The sequence below is a fragment of the Scleropages formosus genome, chromosome 10 (assembly GCF_900964775.1).
Source record: "Scleropages formosus chromosome 10, fSclFor1.1, whole genome shotgun sequence".
In the NCBI taxonomy this organism is placed as follows: Eukaryota; Metazoa; Chordata; class Actinopteri; order Osteoglossiformes; family Osteoglossidae; genus Scleropages; species Scleropages formosus.
In genome coordinates, this window is record NC_041815.1 from 30,987,896 (window position 1) to 31,005,206 (window position 17,311).

General features: G+C 57.8%; 1 protein-coding gene across 1 annotated transcript; it reads left to right on the forward strand.

The window, feature by feature from the left end:
* The first annotated feature begins 3,726 nt into the window (after window positions 1–3,726).
* Window positions 3,727–17,215, forward strand: LOC108924625 (trichohyalin-like). The gene is made up of 9 exons (XM_029255901.1): window positions 3,727–3,859; window positions 5,631–5,765; window positions 7,231–7,312; window positions 8,296–8,373; window positions 9,133–9,336; window positions 11,351–11,444; window positions 13,402–13,530; window positions 13,668–13,901; window positions 14,541–17,215. The coding sequence occupies exons 1-9, from the start codon at window positions 3,727–3,729 to the stop codon at window positions 14,721–14,723; spliced, it is 1,272 nt and encodes a 423-aa protein (XP_029111734.1). The 3' UTR covers window positions 14,724–17,215.
* The last annotated feature ends 96 nt before the right edge of the window (window positions 17,216–17,311 follow it).

Here is a 17,311-nt window from a genome sequence, read left to right on the forward strand (position 1 = left end):
TAGGCTCCCAGAGGTCCTAGAGCGGGGCTGTGGGGGTGCAGCTGTGGCCCGTGTGACCTCTGACCGGGTTGCGGGATGTGAGCGTGCGAAGGGTGTGGAAACACCACGCCGCACTCTGGGGGTTAGAAATAAAGACTGAGGCCGGAGGTGTGTGACCGTGTGTGTTTCACCTCGGAGTGCTTTACAGAGCAAAGAAGTTTGTGTTGTACAGTGTGTGTGTGTGTGTGTGTGTGTGACAGTGAGTGTGTGAGTGTGTGTGTGAGAGACACAGAATGCGTGTGATGCAGTCCCTCTGCGCCTCTCTCTGCATCAGCAAGTGGCTCTCAGCATAGGCGTGTTTGCTTTTGTTCCCATGCGTGCGTGCGTGCGTGCCTGTGTGTGTGACTGTGTGTGTGTGTGTGTGTGTGTGTGTGTGTGAACCCAACGAAGCAGGAAGGCAGTGGGTAGAGAGGTACCACACTGGTTTCTCACATCCGCATCGGGCTGCACACAGTGATGGGAACTGAGTCAGAAGCGTCTCACCAGCTGTGAAGCACCCTGGTGTGTGTGTGTGTGCGTGCGTGTGTGTGCGTGGGACAGGAACTCTGTCATACATTCCTACCTTAGGAATATTTTTACTAATCGAAAGACACACAGCTTCTGTTAGCCGGCTGGGGCCAGTACACTCCCGTGTGCTTGCGTGCGTGCGTGCGTGTCTGTGTGTGTGCGTGCGTGCGGGGCCGTCTGCGTGCGAAGCTCGTGTGCCTCGGACGAGTTAAACACACGGTGGCTTTGCAGTCATTTCAGGAAGTGGGAATGGGAGCAGCTGCCTTGCGTGCCGCCCTCACACTCTTATCAGCGCTTGTTCAGCGCACCGCTCCACTTTAGCACCGGGTTCGACCGCGGCTCCCTCGGCAGGGCAGGGTCATGTGACCTCGGGGCGCCGTACCGATTGGTGGAAGTAAACCGCTTGAAGAATTCCATGGAACCACGGCTGGCTCTCGGCGTCGCTCGCAGCACACATGTCACAGTGGGATGCGCGGCGAATGAGCGCGCGCGCGTCTTGCTCCTCCCGAAGGCCGTCCGGGTCCCGCCGCTGTAACGGGGACGTCTGCGTGCCGTGGCAGGAGGACGCCGACCGCTCGGTCTGCCTTTAATAACACCCTCTCCGTTACCCCCGGCAACAACACAAACAATACGGCAATGCATACTTTCTGCCCTGGTGTTTGCCTGTATTTATGCAGATGTGTTGTTTATGTTGTTTATGGCTTCATGTTGTACTTGGAAGAGGGTCGTTGCTCAGCAGATGGTTTTTTATGTGAACGCACTGTATAACTTGGGCCGTCGAGACAGCCGAGCATCGTCGGTGATGTCGTCGCTCGAGGCCTGAAACCGGCATCCACCCGGGGTCGCTACGAGCCGGGGCCCCGGGATGAGCGCGCACCTGACGCGAGACCGAGGCCTCCGTGCGTCCCGAAAGACCTTTTATTTAGATGATTGCAGTCATCGCCATGGCGTCAGTCACGGTTACCGAGCAACGGGAAATAAATACAAACACGGCGGTCGGAGAAGCGGCGACAGACACGCAGGTTTATGTGTCCGTGTCGGCAGTGAAACGCCCTGAACTTCGTCCAACTCCGGTTTTCTTCACGTAACGCGAGCTTTGATCCGGAGGAATCGCTGCGTCTCGTCGCCAGCGAGTCACTGTGGGCTGCTGCCCAAGGCCTTGCGGGTAATCAGACGGAGCTGCTCGCATCTCCCTGTCGCTATGTCCATGAGAAGGGCTAAGATGGGTCGCCGACCCGAGATACGATCCTACATCCTACCGTCGCAAGTGCGGCCCTTTGGTTGGGGGGCGTGCGTGACTTGCAGAGAGAGGGAAGCGATGCCAGTCAGCAAGTGGAGCTCCGTGATTGGTCACAGCGACCGTCCGCCATTGCTGGCCAGGCTCCTCCCCCTTTAGGAGGATCGGTGTGATCGGCTACAGCTACGGCGCCAATGTGCAAGCCAGGCTCCGCCCCTCCGCGAGGTGCTCTGCGATCGGCCGCAGCTGTTGCCCTCCTTCGGCGGGCGTGTTTACGACTCTCGCTCGCAGCGTCGGATCAGAGCGCGTTCCGAAGCGGGCGGGTCGGCGCTCGAGCCTTGCAGCGAGGCCTAAATTTGTTGTTTTCTCAGCAGTGTCCACTGTGTCCAGCTGTGTCCAAACGTGAGCAAGTGCGCCTCCTCGCTCCCTTCACAAATTCACGTGTGTGTGCGCGTGTGCGTGTGTGCGCGTGTGTGTTCACTCGTCTTTCTTTACATGTGTCCATCTACATATGTCTGTGCAGCGGTGTCTTCACTCACGACCCCCCCCCCCCCCCACAGCCTGCGCACCCTGGGCCAGCAGTTGGACAGCGCGCGCACACGCAGCGCTCACCTCGAGCAGCAGCTGGGAAGAGTCCGTGCGAAGGGCCGGCGCCTCGGGTGAGAAAAGTGCGCCGTGACACAGCAGCCAATAGCAGGACGGGGAGGGACTGGGGGGAGAAGACAATGGGGGGGCTAAGTGAGGAGGAGGACGGGGATGAGGACGAGAGGAAGGGCTCCCGCCGCGGGCTCCTGGCCTTCGGGATAGGGGTCGGATCCCACGGTAGCGGCGGGAACCGCGGCCCCGTCGGGCAGGAAGCGCGAGGCCAATGGGAAACACCTGTGTGTTCGAGCGCTTCTGGACCCGGGAGGGCGGAACCAGCAGGGCGCACGGGTCACACGTGTTCCTGGTGGACGGACTTCTCATCTCCGACCCGTTCAGGACCAAAGTGAAGTTTCGGCTCCATTAAAACATTCCAGTCGATGAAATTCTTGGAACATCTTATCTCTGGTTTGTGCACTGATATGAACACCCCCCCTCGGCCTCCTTGTTCTTGTGTGTGTGTGTGTGTGTGTGTGTGTGTCGGTCTAAGTTCCTTTGCAACGTGTCTCGCACCACCATCTTGCTGGTTCACATCCCTCCAGTAGCACCTATAGAAGTGACATTCAAATAGCAGATAGATAGACAATCGTAGCAGATGGGAGGGATTCAGCAGCTCTGAGGGACACAGGGAGCTTGTTTCACCGCATCGGGGACGGAACTGAGAACCTGCACACTACTGATGTTGGAGCCCTCACTCTACAGGAGACCATGGTGCTGCAGAGCTCTCTGGTCCAGTGGTCAGTCCGGCGAACACTCGACACTCTTCAGTGTTCAGCCAGGTTGTACACACGCTGGGGGGGAGGGGGTCATTAATGCCACATGCGCCGGTTGCCATGGTTGCCGAAGTGTGTTTACGCTGCGGATCCTGTCCGTACCGGTCCGGCTCCATGTGCCGCGAGTCTGTCTCCTGTTTATTGGCCAATTCATCATTGACCAGAGTGTTTTTCTGACCCATTTTTCTCCCTGGAAATGAGAACCGTTTTGTAATTTGATCTATTCAGAGCGACAGGCATTAAATTATTCAGCCTGGCGGCTTCCTCCCTCCTTCTCTCTCTTCTTCTCGCTCTCTTTTTCTGCCTCTTTTCTCTCTCTTTCCCACCTCCAGGAGCAGAAACTTCAGAACGAAGAGTTGAAATCCTTTCTTTCACACATGCGGTCATCATGTATGTGACCCATGCACGCATTTCCTGGCCCACAGGCCCACACACCCACACACCCACACACACACACACACACACACACACACTGACTGCTGTGAGTGGTCTTGCAGGAGGAGAAGTGACGCGCAGCAGCACTGCCTGATGGTGGCGCTCCAGCTGCTGGCTTCATCCCGTCAGGATCTCCGGGACGTTCAGCAGAGCTTCTCTCGGCTCCAGGACGCGTGGAAGGACTGCGGCACCGAGCCGCTTCAGAGCAGCCGCAGGTCGGACGCGGGTACGAGGAACGTAGCGCACAGCACTGTGAGAGCCGCGTGCGAGCCGTGTGTTCCTCCTTCCATCATCACCCTCATCATTTCCTCATCACTTCAAACCGCTGCGCTGCTGTTCCTTTACCGCACACACTTGTGTTCATGACGCTGTGCTGCTACGCACTGAGCCCATCGGCCACAGCAGCAGCTCATGTGGCGTCGCGTGAATATGAATGAATATGAATGAATATGAATATGAATATGGAAAAGGAGCAGTGAGCTGATTGTTACTCAAATTACTCAGTTTTGGTGCCAGAGGACATTTCGTTGCGTTGAAAATGGAGTGTGTGCGGAGAGTGTGTTGTGTGTGTCGCTCTGCCCGCGGTACTCGCACACTGGTGTCTGAGTCCAGGCCAGTTTCACACACTCTGGTGAACTCTTGCATGAGGATGAGAACCAGTGCAAATGAACCTGCAAACCAGATCTTCTGCCAGCTTCTTCTGGGCTCTTCTGGTTTGTTCTGGGTTTTCCTGGCTGGCTTCTTTTGATTTCTCCTAGTTTCTTCAGGGTTCTCCCGGGTTCCCCCAGCTTCTCCCGGTTTCTTCCGGTTTCTCCTGGGTTCTCCACCTCTCGGATGGTGCGCCGCTGTTGCGCGCTGCTGCCCACAAAACTTGCATTAGAGTCACACTCAAGGGAACAGTCGAGAGGAGCTGGAAGGGCGTCACCCTAGGCGCAAAGAATCAGTTTGAAACGTGGTGATTTTTTTCACCTGAGCAGCAGCTGGCCTTTTAGCGCAATACCTGACCCGTCTCCACATCTCAGCTCGTGTCCAGAACCTACGTTCTGAGCCACCGGCACTGAACTACAGAGGGAACGGGGCGGAACCAGATGAATTCAACCCTGTTCCGCAGTGTTTACAGCTCCCGTCTGCTGTCCCTCGGTGTCAGTGATCAGTAAGAAGGTGAGGAACACGTTCATTGGATCAGCGAGCGTTGAACATTCAAAATTCGTGAAATGGAAAACAATCCCCTTCCTTCGAAGTTACGAACAAATTGAATTATGAACAGATGCCAGGTCCCCACTGTGTTATACAGACAAGGTGAGCAAGAGATAGCGGTCCGGGGGGGTGGGGGGCTGCGAACCCACCGCTTCCCGAGTGTTTCCCGTGGTTCCCGGGGCCTCCGAGGGACGTGTTCCGACACGGTTGCGCCGTTGAGCCGCAGCCAGGTGCCGACTGGCTGAATCCTGACCTGTGTGGCTCCACCCCCATGGCCTGCCTGTCCAATGGGGATGAAGAGGGGTGGAGCGTTCAGTTGCAGCCCCGGGCCTCCCATCCCAGAAAAAAAGATGGATTGCCATGGCACGCGTGTGTGTGTGCGGGTCTGAGGCCAACTGTAAACGCAGAGCCGTCACACCTTCCTTTGACTTATTTAAATATGTAAATGAGAGGTGTGCTGCCCGGCCCGGTGACGGCTGCGAGTGGGGACTCTGTGTGTGCCGTTCGCCCTGACCTCCCGTTGAACCGCAGCCTTCCGTTGTTTCCCCGCTCTTGCGCTCAGGGTGCAGGTTCGACGCCCTGCCCCCAGCAACCAGGAAGTGTTCTTCGCTTCACCACCGTAAACGTGTGACAGGTGCCCTTTGTCACTGCCAGCAGGGCGCAGCGACCGAGCCGCTTGTTGGACCGTGGACTCGAGGCGGAGATGTCCGAACCTTTCCTGCCGTTCACCGCTGTGAGCTTTACGGTTCGGCTCCAGGACGTTACCGTGACGGCGCCCCCTGCTGTCTGTCTGTCCCCAGAACAGGCCCGGCGGAGCCAGGAGGCGGACCGGCTCCGAACCGAGGCCTCCGAGCTGCACGTCCGCCTCGAGGCCCAGATACGGGACAGCGCCGCGCTGCGGAGCCACAACCAGGAGGCACAGGCCCAACTGGACGGTGGGTGGAGCCACTGCGGTCTCCACGGCAACGCTGGGAGCGCGAGGGGCCTGCGTGTGGGGTCCTGCTCTCCTGCCTCGGCCCCTGAGATGCTGCAGCTGCCGAAGCGCCGCCGTGTCCCTCCTCCCACAGTCCTTCTCCTCCTTCCACAAGTGGTGGCGTGTGCGCGCACACACACACACACACACACACACACACACACACACAGAGTCACTCAAGCGGTTGCCAGCCTTTATCGGTTCTCTGGAGGCGTGTCGACTGCTCGGGTCACTGTGACCACAGCCCAGTTACGAGGGATCAATTGCTCCACTCAAAGGAAACACTCATGAGGGTCCCTCTCTGCAGAGCGCGATGTCACAGTGACATGGAGCACCACAGAGCACGGACACACACACACACAGCCATATTATTCCTCAGTTTTGATGGAGCCGTGTGTGTGTGTGTGTGTGTGTGTGTGTGTGTGTGTGTGTATATCGGTCACACACTGCTTCAGGCTGCTGTGAAATAGTCCAGAACTGTTGCATGTTGAACAACACGTATGAACATGCACTGCTCACATGTGCTCTTTCAGTGAGTCCATAAAGGACACAAAGGCCTCGTTTTACCTCATTCCAGCTCTGCTTTGTCTAAGGTGGCTGATGTACACTGATTTACACTGATTCACCCAATTCAGGATATGGACCTTGATCAAGGAGCAGGAGGTGGGATTCGAACCTCTGCTTTAACCACTACACTACTTGCTGGTTCTATCACTTAGCACTTTATCTTTTTTCATAAATATAATTAATATACACATACGCACACTGGCTGAAACCGCTTGTCCCGAGCGGGGTTGCGGCGAACCGGAGCCTAACCCGGTAACACAGGGCACAAGGCTGGAGAAGGAGGGGACGCACCCAGGACGGGAGTCCAGATTTAATAATCCTGCTGCAGCAAAGATTTGCCAGCAGTGTAGCGCAGCCCCTTCCCACAATGCACTGGGGCACACTGCAGGAGTGTGACTGTGAATCTCAGTGAAACACACACTGTGACTGGAACCTGTCTGCACACATTTGCTGCCTTTCACTGTGGCTCTCTCAAACACACACACACACGGAGAACCTCTTTTCCACTCTTCCCCTCCAGCTGCCCTGTATTTTTGTCCTGCTGGTTGACATGTAGATGGTTAGAAGAGAGGTCAGGGCGTCTTGCTCTCGCTCACCTGCCTGTCGCTCCAACATGCTCGGGTCGACTTCTTAAGTGTGTGTATGCGTGTGTGTGTGCTGTGCCAGCATTTTTCGGCTTCTTATCGAAAACATCTGTTTCCATCTCACCTTTATAACCGATATAATCCCAAGGAGCAGACTGTCACACCTGTAGCTGGAAGGTGCCCTTAGTGTGTGTGCAGTGTGTGTGGATGATGTGTGTATAGTGCATCTGTTGTGTGTACAGTGTGTGTCCTCATGCTGCTCTCACTGCTCTCCAGACATGAAGGAGCTGTTGGAGAGTCTGCAGCAGGACCTACGGCGCCACCAGTCTGCGAGGGAGGACCTGGAGGAGCTGCTGGAGTGAGTTCTCTCACACACACACACACACACACACACACGAGGCATTCAGTCCAATCTATTCTATCAATCACTGAAGGGGTGTTGCCTCCCTGGCTGTGGGCTGGACTGATGGCATTGAAGGGGCGTGGCCATGGCACCTGGTTGGTGGGGGTGCAAGGTGCCCCTCCTACTCACCCCAGGCCTTTGCACTGAGCTGCAGAAGGGCAGGGCCTGCAGTCCAGGGCGGAGCAACAAGCCGCGACAAGCCACTCCTACTCCCTAGGCTTCGGCAACGTTTACCGTGCCCCACCCTTTACCGTAAACAGGGTAGCCCTTCCATGACCCCCCCCCCCCCCCCCACAGCCCCCCCAGTGCACCGGGGCTGGAATGGGTGGCAGGCAGCAGCCGGGCAGGCTGAGGGACACAGAGGTTCGGGTGGCTTGTGGAGACAGTGAGCAGAGCAGGACAGGGGGTGGGGGGGCTGCTGGAAGTTGAAGGTACGAGTGATTGGGCAAGCAAGTGAGAGAGAAAGGGTTGACCTCATCCTGTCTGGGCTGCGAGCCGCTCTTCTGACCGGTGTGTCACACGGAGTGCCGGAGCCCCCTGAGGTTCTCGGTCAAGTGTGTTGTAACCCCGTCCCCCCACCGAAAAGGGTACCTTGACCTGAACAGTGAGACACGAGGTGGGGTCCCTGCTGCTCTCCGTTTCGTCACACGAGCGTTAAATGCGAACATGGAGCGTGTTGCCTGGAGACGGAGACAAGAGGCTGCGGATGGGGGGGCGTGGGGGTGCCTGACCCCACTGGAGACTGAGCGGGGGGGGGGTTCTGGCAGGAGTGGAGAGCACGGTCTCAGCAGTGGGAGCGGAGCTTCTTGGTGACACATTGGTGGTTGCGGTTGAAGCGGTTCAGCCGGTACCGGTACCGGGTCGCCCCTCTGCGCTCCAGCTCCGCCACCCGGTGCACTTCCTGTTCTGAGCGGTGCTCTTCTGCTGTTGCCCTGTAGGAGGCGCTGCAAGGAGGCAGAGGAGCTGCGGTGCAGACACACAGAGTTGGAGAAGCAGAGCGGTGAAACCCATCGCAGGTGTGTGTGCGCAGTGTGTCCTGTGTCTCTTGCAGCTCTTGGGACGGCGGACAAAATGCCAGCGTTTGGGGAAGAGGGACGCCGGAGCAGCCAACAAAGAGCCCCTTAAAGCCATTCGTTCGCTGGAGAGCCGGAGACAGGCGTCCCAGAGAGCGCTCGCGTTTCCTCCCATCTTTCCTTCTTTTGCCGAGTGGTGTGTGACCGAGAGCAGCGAGACGCGACACCACTTTACCTCATTTACCACGTGTTCATGTCGTCGTCGCTTCTCAAGAGCGACTTACAGTTATTTACCCATCTACACAGCTGGGCAATTTTACCGCAGTAATTTGGGGTACTTTGCTCAAGCAGCAGCAGTTTAGCTCACATTTTGTTTTCTTCAGTTCTTCTAAACCGCATTTTACCGCAGTAGAGACTCCAGAGCAGCTCTTTGCATCTCTTACTTCATTCATTTCATGACTTCCTCCTCCATGCTATTATCCACTGTGCCGGACGCCCTCCTCCAAGTGGCATTACACTCTTTTACCCTGGAGGGTCATTTTTACTGCCTCGGTTCAAGGCACTACAGCAGGACGTGGGATTCGAACCCAGCTCCTCTGAGCACAAGGCAATAGCTGTGACTGCTGCATTGCCGGCTGTTACAGATGTGCGTCTCCGTCGTTTCTTTTCAGGGAGTGTTGCGCTAACCAGACCCAGCAGGGTGTTGTAACCAGACCCAGTAGTGTGTTGTAACCAGGCCCCATGTCCTGCTACACTTTCCAGGCTGTCGGCAGAAGTGAAGGAGAGAGAGGAGCGTCTGCTCTCATGTCGACGCCAGTTCCGGTCCCTGCAGGAGCAGCTGTCTCTGCAGCGACGATCCGAACAGGAAGCGGCACGAAGGCGGAACGACACGGAGGCCGAGAAGAGAGCCCTGAGGGACGCCCTGCTGGAGGCGCGCCAGGAAGCGTCTCGCTTACGGAGGCACAGGTCATGTCCCGTCACCGTCTGTTCCTCCTGCGTCACTCATTGCGCTCTTCTCACGTGGGCCCCGCCTGTCCTCACCTGTGCACCTGTCTCTCGTCGCTTGTTTGTGTGTCGCGTCCCGTTTGTTTTTCCGGTCCTCTTTATCCGCCCGTCTGCACTCGGCTATTTTCGTTCTCTTTCTTACTCCCTCCGAGTCCCTCCTTCTGAAAAGGTGCCATTTTCGGCACAGGACTCCCTTCCCCATTGAAATGCCGCCCCCCCTGACCGCGGCACAGAGCCGGCGCCGCACATCCAGGTTGGGCCCGGCGATCCGTCTCTCACGTAACGGGTGCGAGCACGGGGCGCTGCGACCCACGCGGGAGGGGTGTGGGGTCCACTCTCTAAAGCTACAGCACCGTGGGACACAAAGAGGAGAGACGGAAAACGTGGTCGGTCTTCAAACTCCACCAATAATCTCGCTGTTGGACCTCTGCTCCCAGGGAGACGGAACGGGCGCCGAGGCTCGCGTCCAGCTACCAGGCTCACGACGCGGCGCCGGTTGTGCCCAATAACCGATGTCAATTTGGACACTGTGCTCCCATTGACACGGAGGCCTGTTTGACCGCGGTCCCTGACCTCCAGTGACCGTTATTAATTCTGTTCCTGCGCCCTGAAACTGGGGCTCCTTTCATCCGCGGGTCGCCGTGAGGTCACCGGGGCGGTTCTGGCTCGCGGTCTGCGTGCGGCTCGCTCGTCCATCTGGCCGACTCACAAAGAACCTCTGGGAGCGAAGCCGGGGGTTCGAGGCTTAGACACGCAGTCAGTGTTAAAATGACCCTTTTGGGCTGGGGGGGGGGTAAAGGCTGCGCCCTGCGAACGCGCGGCTGCCGGAGCCGATGACCGGCACGCCGTGGTGCCGCTGCAGCTGAGCGTCTGTGAAAAGACACGCGGCTCGCTCATTATTACGTAGGTCGCCGAGGACGTCGATCCCTGCGCTCCTCCTTCCTTGGGCGCCCCCCCACCTGAGCGCCGCCGCGATTCTGCTTCTTCTGGGTGCGACGGGGAACGAGGCTCACGTTTCTGCCATGAGTCACTGGGCCAAACGGGAGGGAGGGGTTACACCACTCAGACCAGCGTGGCCAGGTGAGCAGAGGCAGGTGAGGGCGGCGATTCCGCATCTTGCCGTCTCGCACGGCGACGTTTGACCCCTCGGGCAGCGGGCAGAGCCTCTCGCCGCGGCGCATCTCCCGGGCTTCGTTCCGCCGGCGACGGTCGCTGCGGGCCGGTCCGGCGCCGGCCGTCGCCTTGCTGCCTTTCCCCTGGGGGACGGGTCCATTCCGAGTCCCCGAGTGCAGAGACTCGTGTGTTTGTGGATCTCACCGCCTGCTGGGGACAAACGCCCCGCCGGCGCTCGGGTCTCTCACGGGTGCGATTTCTACTCTGTTTTTACCGCAGTCCCTCCAGGTGCCGCAGGGGAAACCTTTGGGTACGAGGGCCGGGAGGCAGCGCAGTTCCTGGAAAACACAGTTTGGTGGGGCGCTGTGGGGCAGGAGGGCGGCGCTCCGCCGGGGAAACTCGCTCTCTGTTTGCATGGCGATGGCTCCTTTTACCATGGTGACGCGTGTTTGTCTTCTGCTTTGTTTGGGGGGGGGTGTTGGTTTCTACTTGCACAGGCAAAATAGTCAGGGGATTTACATTTTTATTGTTTCCTGATGGCACCAGATAACACACTCGCACCGCACACACACACACACACACACACACACACACACCAAAATTATCTTGGTCCAACAGATATGTTCACACTGTTAAGACACGTGAGGGACGGACAACGGGCACTTTGTGTAGCGTGTGGACGGAGTTTCCAGCGCCATCCTGCATACCACACACACTCCGAGGCCTACAGAGCCTTGACCGCGTCGTCCCCGTCCCCGTCCCCGTCCCACACGCTCGTGTCCTCCTGGGTTTCCCGAGGAAGCATCGCCACAGAGTGTGCGGAAAGGGAGCGTAAACCGTGTCCTCATGTCCGTCCTCACAGCGAGCAAGAGACTCTTGTCCATCAAGAGACTGTGAAGAAGCTGGAGGAGAGTGTGAGACGGCAGGTGGAAGAGCGAGAGGCGCTGAGGACACAGGTATGTCTCGCACCGGGAGGTGCTCTTTGCTTCGCTTCACCGAGTGTCCGTCAGGGAGCAAACGACACATAAATGTCACACGTACGTCAGTCTGGACTTGCAAACAACTGGGACCAGAAGTCTGTTCGTAACTCGATTTGTTTGTATTTCCAAAGTCACTCTTACCACTGACAGTCAGCAGAGGGTTAATTGTACAAATGTCCCCCTGCTTAGATGGAGAGACAGACAGATGCTGAATTGCCACCAGGGGTCAATAAACTGAGTGCTTACTGACTGGACAGCTTTTGTAAAGATCTCACGGTTTAAAAAATTCCCGTTTTTACCTTGGAGCCGCATTACAGATAAAAGTGATTTCAAATGATGGACGAAACAAATCCATCATGTCTACAAACTGCTGTCGAGCAATTCGTCCCTGGAGCACGTGCGGCGTCGCTCATCCATCCCCCTCATCGCGTTGCTGATCCCCGACGCCGAGGAGCACCGGAGACGAGCCGTGAACACCGTGGAAGTGAGTTGACTTGAGGCGGCTGCGCTGCCAGGTGCTCTCTAGCGCCCCCGGCGTAAACAGAGCTCACGCCCGCTCTGCCGACAGACGGAAATTGAGGTCAACGAAACCAAGCCGGTCCCGTGCAGGGCGAGTGCCCCCCTCCCCGTCCTGCGCCCCGTGTTGCCGCGACCCCCTCGGGACGAGCGGTTCCACGCGCCGCGTTGCAGAAACAAGCTGTTTGTGACTCGACAGTTTGTAACACGAGGGCTCGGCGGGTTTGGAGCGGCGCCTTGCGCCGCGAGGTCCTCCGAGGGTCGCGCGGTGACGATTTGGCGCCTCGACCTGCCGCTTCCACCTCGAGAGCTTCCGTCTCACACGTTCCTTCCTCTCAGCTCAGAGAGAAGATGTTCCTGTTGCGCCGTCCTGAAGGTCGCTCAGGTTTCTCTTCTGCTCGCCAGAGCCGAGCACCGTCCGCCTTCCGCCTCTGGTTGAGCGCAGCTGTCGTGGAGTTCGACCGAGCGAAGGAAGTGGTTCTCTCTCTCTCTCTCTCTCTCTCTCTCTCTCTCTCACAGACACACACACACACACCCCCTGTCCGTGTGTCCGACCCCCCCGAGCACCGCATGCCAGCGCCGCCTTTCTTTCACACGACTGAGCGGCGTCGACGAGGCCGTGTTTCGCGGCCGCACAGTGACTGTGTCACGCTCTCCTCGCGTCTTTGGCGCACCTCGTTTGACCGCCCTGCAGGACACACGCGAGGAGCGGAAGGCAGCTTCAGGGTGCGAAGTGACTGAAGTAACCCTTTTTGGGTAATACCGCTACTTCCGCTTGACACCGCATGCTGTGAAAGTGTGTCTTCCAAACGTCCCTCCTTTCCTGTCTCTCCGTGCCTTTCTCACACACTACTTGAGCGGATCTTCCGCCCACTTCTAGTACCACGCGAACGCAAACGTGACCGGATCCCGAGGGAGAAAAGTACGCAACAGCGCCCTCGTCTCCGCGTCCTTTCCTCGGTGCGGAAGGTCAACGTAATCGTCCCTGCAGTCAAACTGGACTCTGGCACCTTTAGCTGTAATGACCGCAACCGAACACGTCCTGCAGCCGTCGACCGCGCCCCGCTGCGGTCCCACGAACTCTGACCTGACCCGACCCAAGAGAAGCCTGCCGTTCCCCGGATCTTCTTCTGGGTTCTTCTCGAGCTCATGAACCCTTTTACTCCTCGCTCACGCAGAGGTTTTGGCAGAACAGCCACTGCTGGGTAGAGTCACCGCTGTTCCAGACTTTCTCCGTTTGACAGGTGCGGCTCTGACCGCGGTTCAGCTGAGGTTTAAACGGCTGCGTAACCCTGTCCACGCCGACGGGCTTCTGGGAATTTCCTCTGAGTTTCACAAGGTGCCAACCAGCTTCACTGTTCCTGGTACCGCAGGGCTTTGTGTGTCTGACAGTGACCGGGCAATGGCCGTGTTCAAGGTGGAGGCCGAGGCGGAGCGTGACCGGGCCCGCGTGGTGCTCCGGGAGCAGGAGCTCGCCCTGGAGAGGGAGAATAACGAGGGCCTGAGGCTCAAGTGCCAGAGGGAGAAGGAGCAACTTCAGCAGCAGGTGGCATTCTTTTCGTTCAGCCAAACCCTAAGTAGTGTGTGGAGGAGAGAGGGGTGCAAGGAGAGGCAGGCAAACAGCCCCCCCCCCCCCCCCCCCCCATCTCTCTCCTCGAACCCAAGCTGTCCTCCATGGCGCAGGTGGCTGTGCGGGACGCCCAGGAGCGAGTTCTCGTGCTGGAGAGGAGGCTGCGGGAGGCGCTGGAGGGACGGCGGGGGGAGGAGGAGGCGGCGGCGGCGGCGGCCCGGCAGACTGCGCTGGAGAGGGAGCTGCAGCGGCTGCGGCACGAGGAACAACAGGGGGCGCTGCGGCTGCTCCGACTGCAGCAGGAGCTAGAAGAGCAGAGGCAGGAGACGTGGAAGCTGCAGGAGCAGGTGGGGCCGGGGGGCAGAGGGAGAAGGCGGGACTCGCTCAGAGTCTCCGCCCACTCGGCCCAGACCCTCGAAGCGCTGGGACCCCCTGTGGGCCGCGTGTCTCGAGTTGCGACGCGATTCAACAGAGTACTGGGGAGGTTGTGGAAAGACTCTAAAAGAAGAGACAGACACACACACACACACACAGAATGGTATGGAGGGAAAAGAAAGAGTGAGACCTTTTCCTATTCACCTTCCAGTGCCCAGGTCTGGGACGCAGAGGCTGGACACGGGGGTTCGGAACCCATTCCCCCACCGGCTCCTCCTCACGGTCTCTGCATCGCCTGCGTTGGGGGAAGTGTGCAGCCCGTCACTGGCGCACACAAATTGGAGCAGATATTTCTTGAGGCTGTGTGTGTGCGAGAGAGAGGGAGGAAGACTGAGAGAACTGCATTGCATTTCCCACAGTTGTGCAGCAGGGGGCGCTGTCCAGGAGCAGGATCCCTGAGGGTCTCTGAGCTCACTGCGTTGTGCCAAGTGTATTGGTGGAACCGGTGCAGCAGCTGGAGACTCTCTGTGCCAATTGTTCTCCGAGTCGGGAGCGTCGACCGCACCGCCGCGACCCTGACCTATGTCCTCTGACCTCTGTGCTGTTGGCAGAACACGCTACTGCAGGAAACGGTTCGGCGGGAGTGTGAGGAGCGTGAGGAGCTGACAGCTGCCCTCACGGATGCCAGGGAGCAGCTTTCGGAGCGCCGCGCCACCAGGACCCGCCCCGCCAGACCCGAAGATGGTCCGGACCTCCGAGGCCCCCAGGGGCCCCGTGCTGCTGTAGCCCGGTGACCGCTGCTCCTGTCCAGGCTGCCCAGGGCGACTTGGTGACCGAAGTGCAGCAAGAGGTCATGGGCAGGGAAGAGGGAGAGCAGCCCCAGCCCCAGCGCACACGCACACAGAGACGCACACACACACAGACAGCTGCCAGGAAGAAGGAAGCGTGACTGCCGATCCAGAACGCCGTGCCCCACCCCGCCGTTGAGAGGGGGCCACTGGCTATCTCCTGCTGCACATTCCCCACTCAGCCACACGGGGGCCTCTTCTCTCCTTCCTTAATTGGTTCCAGTTGGTTTCAGGAATCCATTTGGTACGGACCCAATCTCCTGTCCAGGACCACATGTGGAACGAGGTTCGGGTCTCTCCATGAAGGCGGATTGCGACGCGCCAAAATGTCGCTCTTCTCCTAAATTCTCCAAGAGGCTGGAAGAGGTGATTGGGGTGACAGGAGAACAGCGAGGACCTGGTAACCATGACAAATCCTCAGCACTAACAAAGGACAGGTCGTGGTTCACTGCTGGGTCCCTCATAGCTGCTGAATCCCTGCCACATTCAAGAAGAGTCTCGAACCCGTCTCTTTCGGAGCCTCTTCTCTCCTGACGACGACAAAAACTACGTTTACTAAACGTGTTCCCACTTGGTTCTGTGTACAGCAACCGGCGGCGGTGGTTTCGGACAAACTGACGGCATCACACGTGTCTGTGTGCGTGTCTCCCCTCTGGACGACACTCTAACGCCAACATTTTGGAGAAGAGCACGTGCTACATGAATCAACGCAAACATAAATAAGTAGAGGACTGAGGTCGTCGGTCACTAATCTTGTGTCACGGCAGAAGGATTCTGGGAGCAGGACGATGAGGCCGCGGGCCACATGTGGTTGCGCCGAGATGGAGGGAGTAGGGAAGGACGGGGTGTTCCCTCACAGCACTGCCCCGGTCACGCAGCAGCTGGGCCTTAGCTCTATGTGAGCAGGTTCAGTACAGTTCAGTGAGAAGGGTTTCCTCTGGTCAGAGTGAGACAATGAGCGTCTGTTTGCGGCATTAAGACTGGAACAATGTCTCCCGCTCAGGAAGCGATCAGGCTAGAGCTGCAGTGCGTTGTGGTCGCCGAGGCGTGATGGGGGTGTTCGACTCACGCGCACACAACAGCTGTGCTGCCCGCCTTTGACCCCGGAGCTTTCATCTGGAGCCGCTGGCACGAAACACTGGCGTGACGAGTCCTGCCGGAGCAACCTTTGCACCTTCCTGCCGCGCCTTTGTTTTACCGCCTGCTTTCATGTGGCGCACAGAGAGGCGCTCCCTTTCACTGTACTCTAGGTCCTTTCTGCTCCTTCTCCCTCACGGAAGCTACGACGGGTTAAAGCCGCTACGTGTCCCAGACGACCAGACCCCGTTGTCAGCGGCCTTCTTGCACGGAACTGTGTCGGGACATCGGAGGAAGTGCACGTCACCTGGAAGGAGTGGAACCACTAAGAGAAACACAGGCAGTTCATAGAACTAGAACAACTAGAGCAGCTGCGATGGACTTCGGTACATTTGCACCTGCACTTCCAGGACTGTGGCCCATGTCAAGTGTTTCAAGTCAGTGGTAGAGGCAGGGGCAGGAAGGGCAGGGAAGGGTACAATAGGGTAACAGAGGGTACGCTAACAAAGGGAAGGGTAGGGTAAGGTGCCATACGGCAGCGCTGGGTAGAGCAGGATAAGGAAGAACAGTGCTGAGAATGGAAGGGTAAAAAACGATACGACTGGGTGCTGTAGCGTTTAAGCCTGATGGGCTCCAGCGGACGTGTGTTTGAAGAAAGAGGGAGTTGTCCAGGAGCCACTTTTCCCACACTGCACCGAGCGCCAGCGTGGTTAAGGCTCCTCGGCCACGCGCTCTTTGTTCTGCCAGATGGGGGTCCAGCTGTGCCAGAGCTCAGCGTTAATGGAGTCTGCAGAAGGAAGTGAAGAGGACAAAAGCCTTGTTTGGAATCCCTAATGAGGACACTGGTGACCAGAGCTGAGCTCTCCTTGAGGTGCAGCGCCACTCCAGAACGCAGTCGGGCCGCCGGGGGGCACAGCCCTCCTGTTTATGGCACAACTCCTCGCTCTTTGCTGTCAGGACAGATGAGGAAACAAACGCCACACATGTCCGCTAAAGCAACTGGTGACCATCAGACTAAGTGTCACTTTCGCTATTTCGCATGCGACAAAACTGGAGCTTTTTACAGGCAGACCGTTTCAGGCTCGGGAGGAGCTAAAGCAGACAGCACTCATTCCCATTTCAGCAGGGCAGCCCTTAAATTGTCTAAGTGTACTGTATATTGTTTTACGCTATTGGTAACTGTGTGAACATGGATTATAAACAGTAAGACTGGCAAGACAGAAACTGCTGAAGTAGGTTTGCCAGTTTTATGCTCTGTACTCTAGTGCCCCCTAGAGGTTGAAAATGAAACTTTGTAGCAGCGCTTAAGAACCAGAATTCCCAGTAGGTTGGGGAAACTATTGTATTCGCACGTTTCGTGTCAACACAGTGAAGTAAACATGTTGTTTCCTAAAAAAAGCAACTTTCATTTTCCCAGCTGGTGTCCTCACTACTCGTTTCTCTTTTCACTCCCATTA

What these genes read in the sequence shown, in the direction of transcription:
- LOC108924625 (XM_029255901.1), top strand. Translation starts at nt 3,727, where the DNA reads ATGGTGGCGCTCCAGCTGCTGGCTTCATCCCGTCAGGATCTCCGGGAC. An exon ending in GGCACAGGCCCAACTGGACG is followed by an intron (nt 5,766 to 7,230) that starts GTGGGTGGAGCC and finishes ACTGCTCTCCAG; the next exon opens with ACATGAAGGAGCTGTTGGAG. An exon ending in GACCTGGAGGAGCTGCTGGA is followed by an intron (nt 7,313 to 8,295) that starts GTGAGTTCTCTC and finishes GTTGCCCTGTAG; the next exon opens with GAGGCGCTGCAAGGAGGCAG.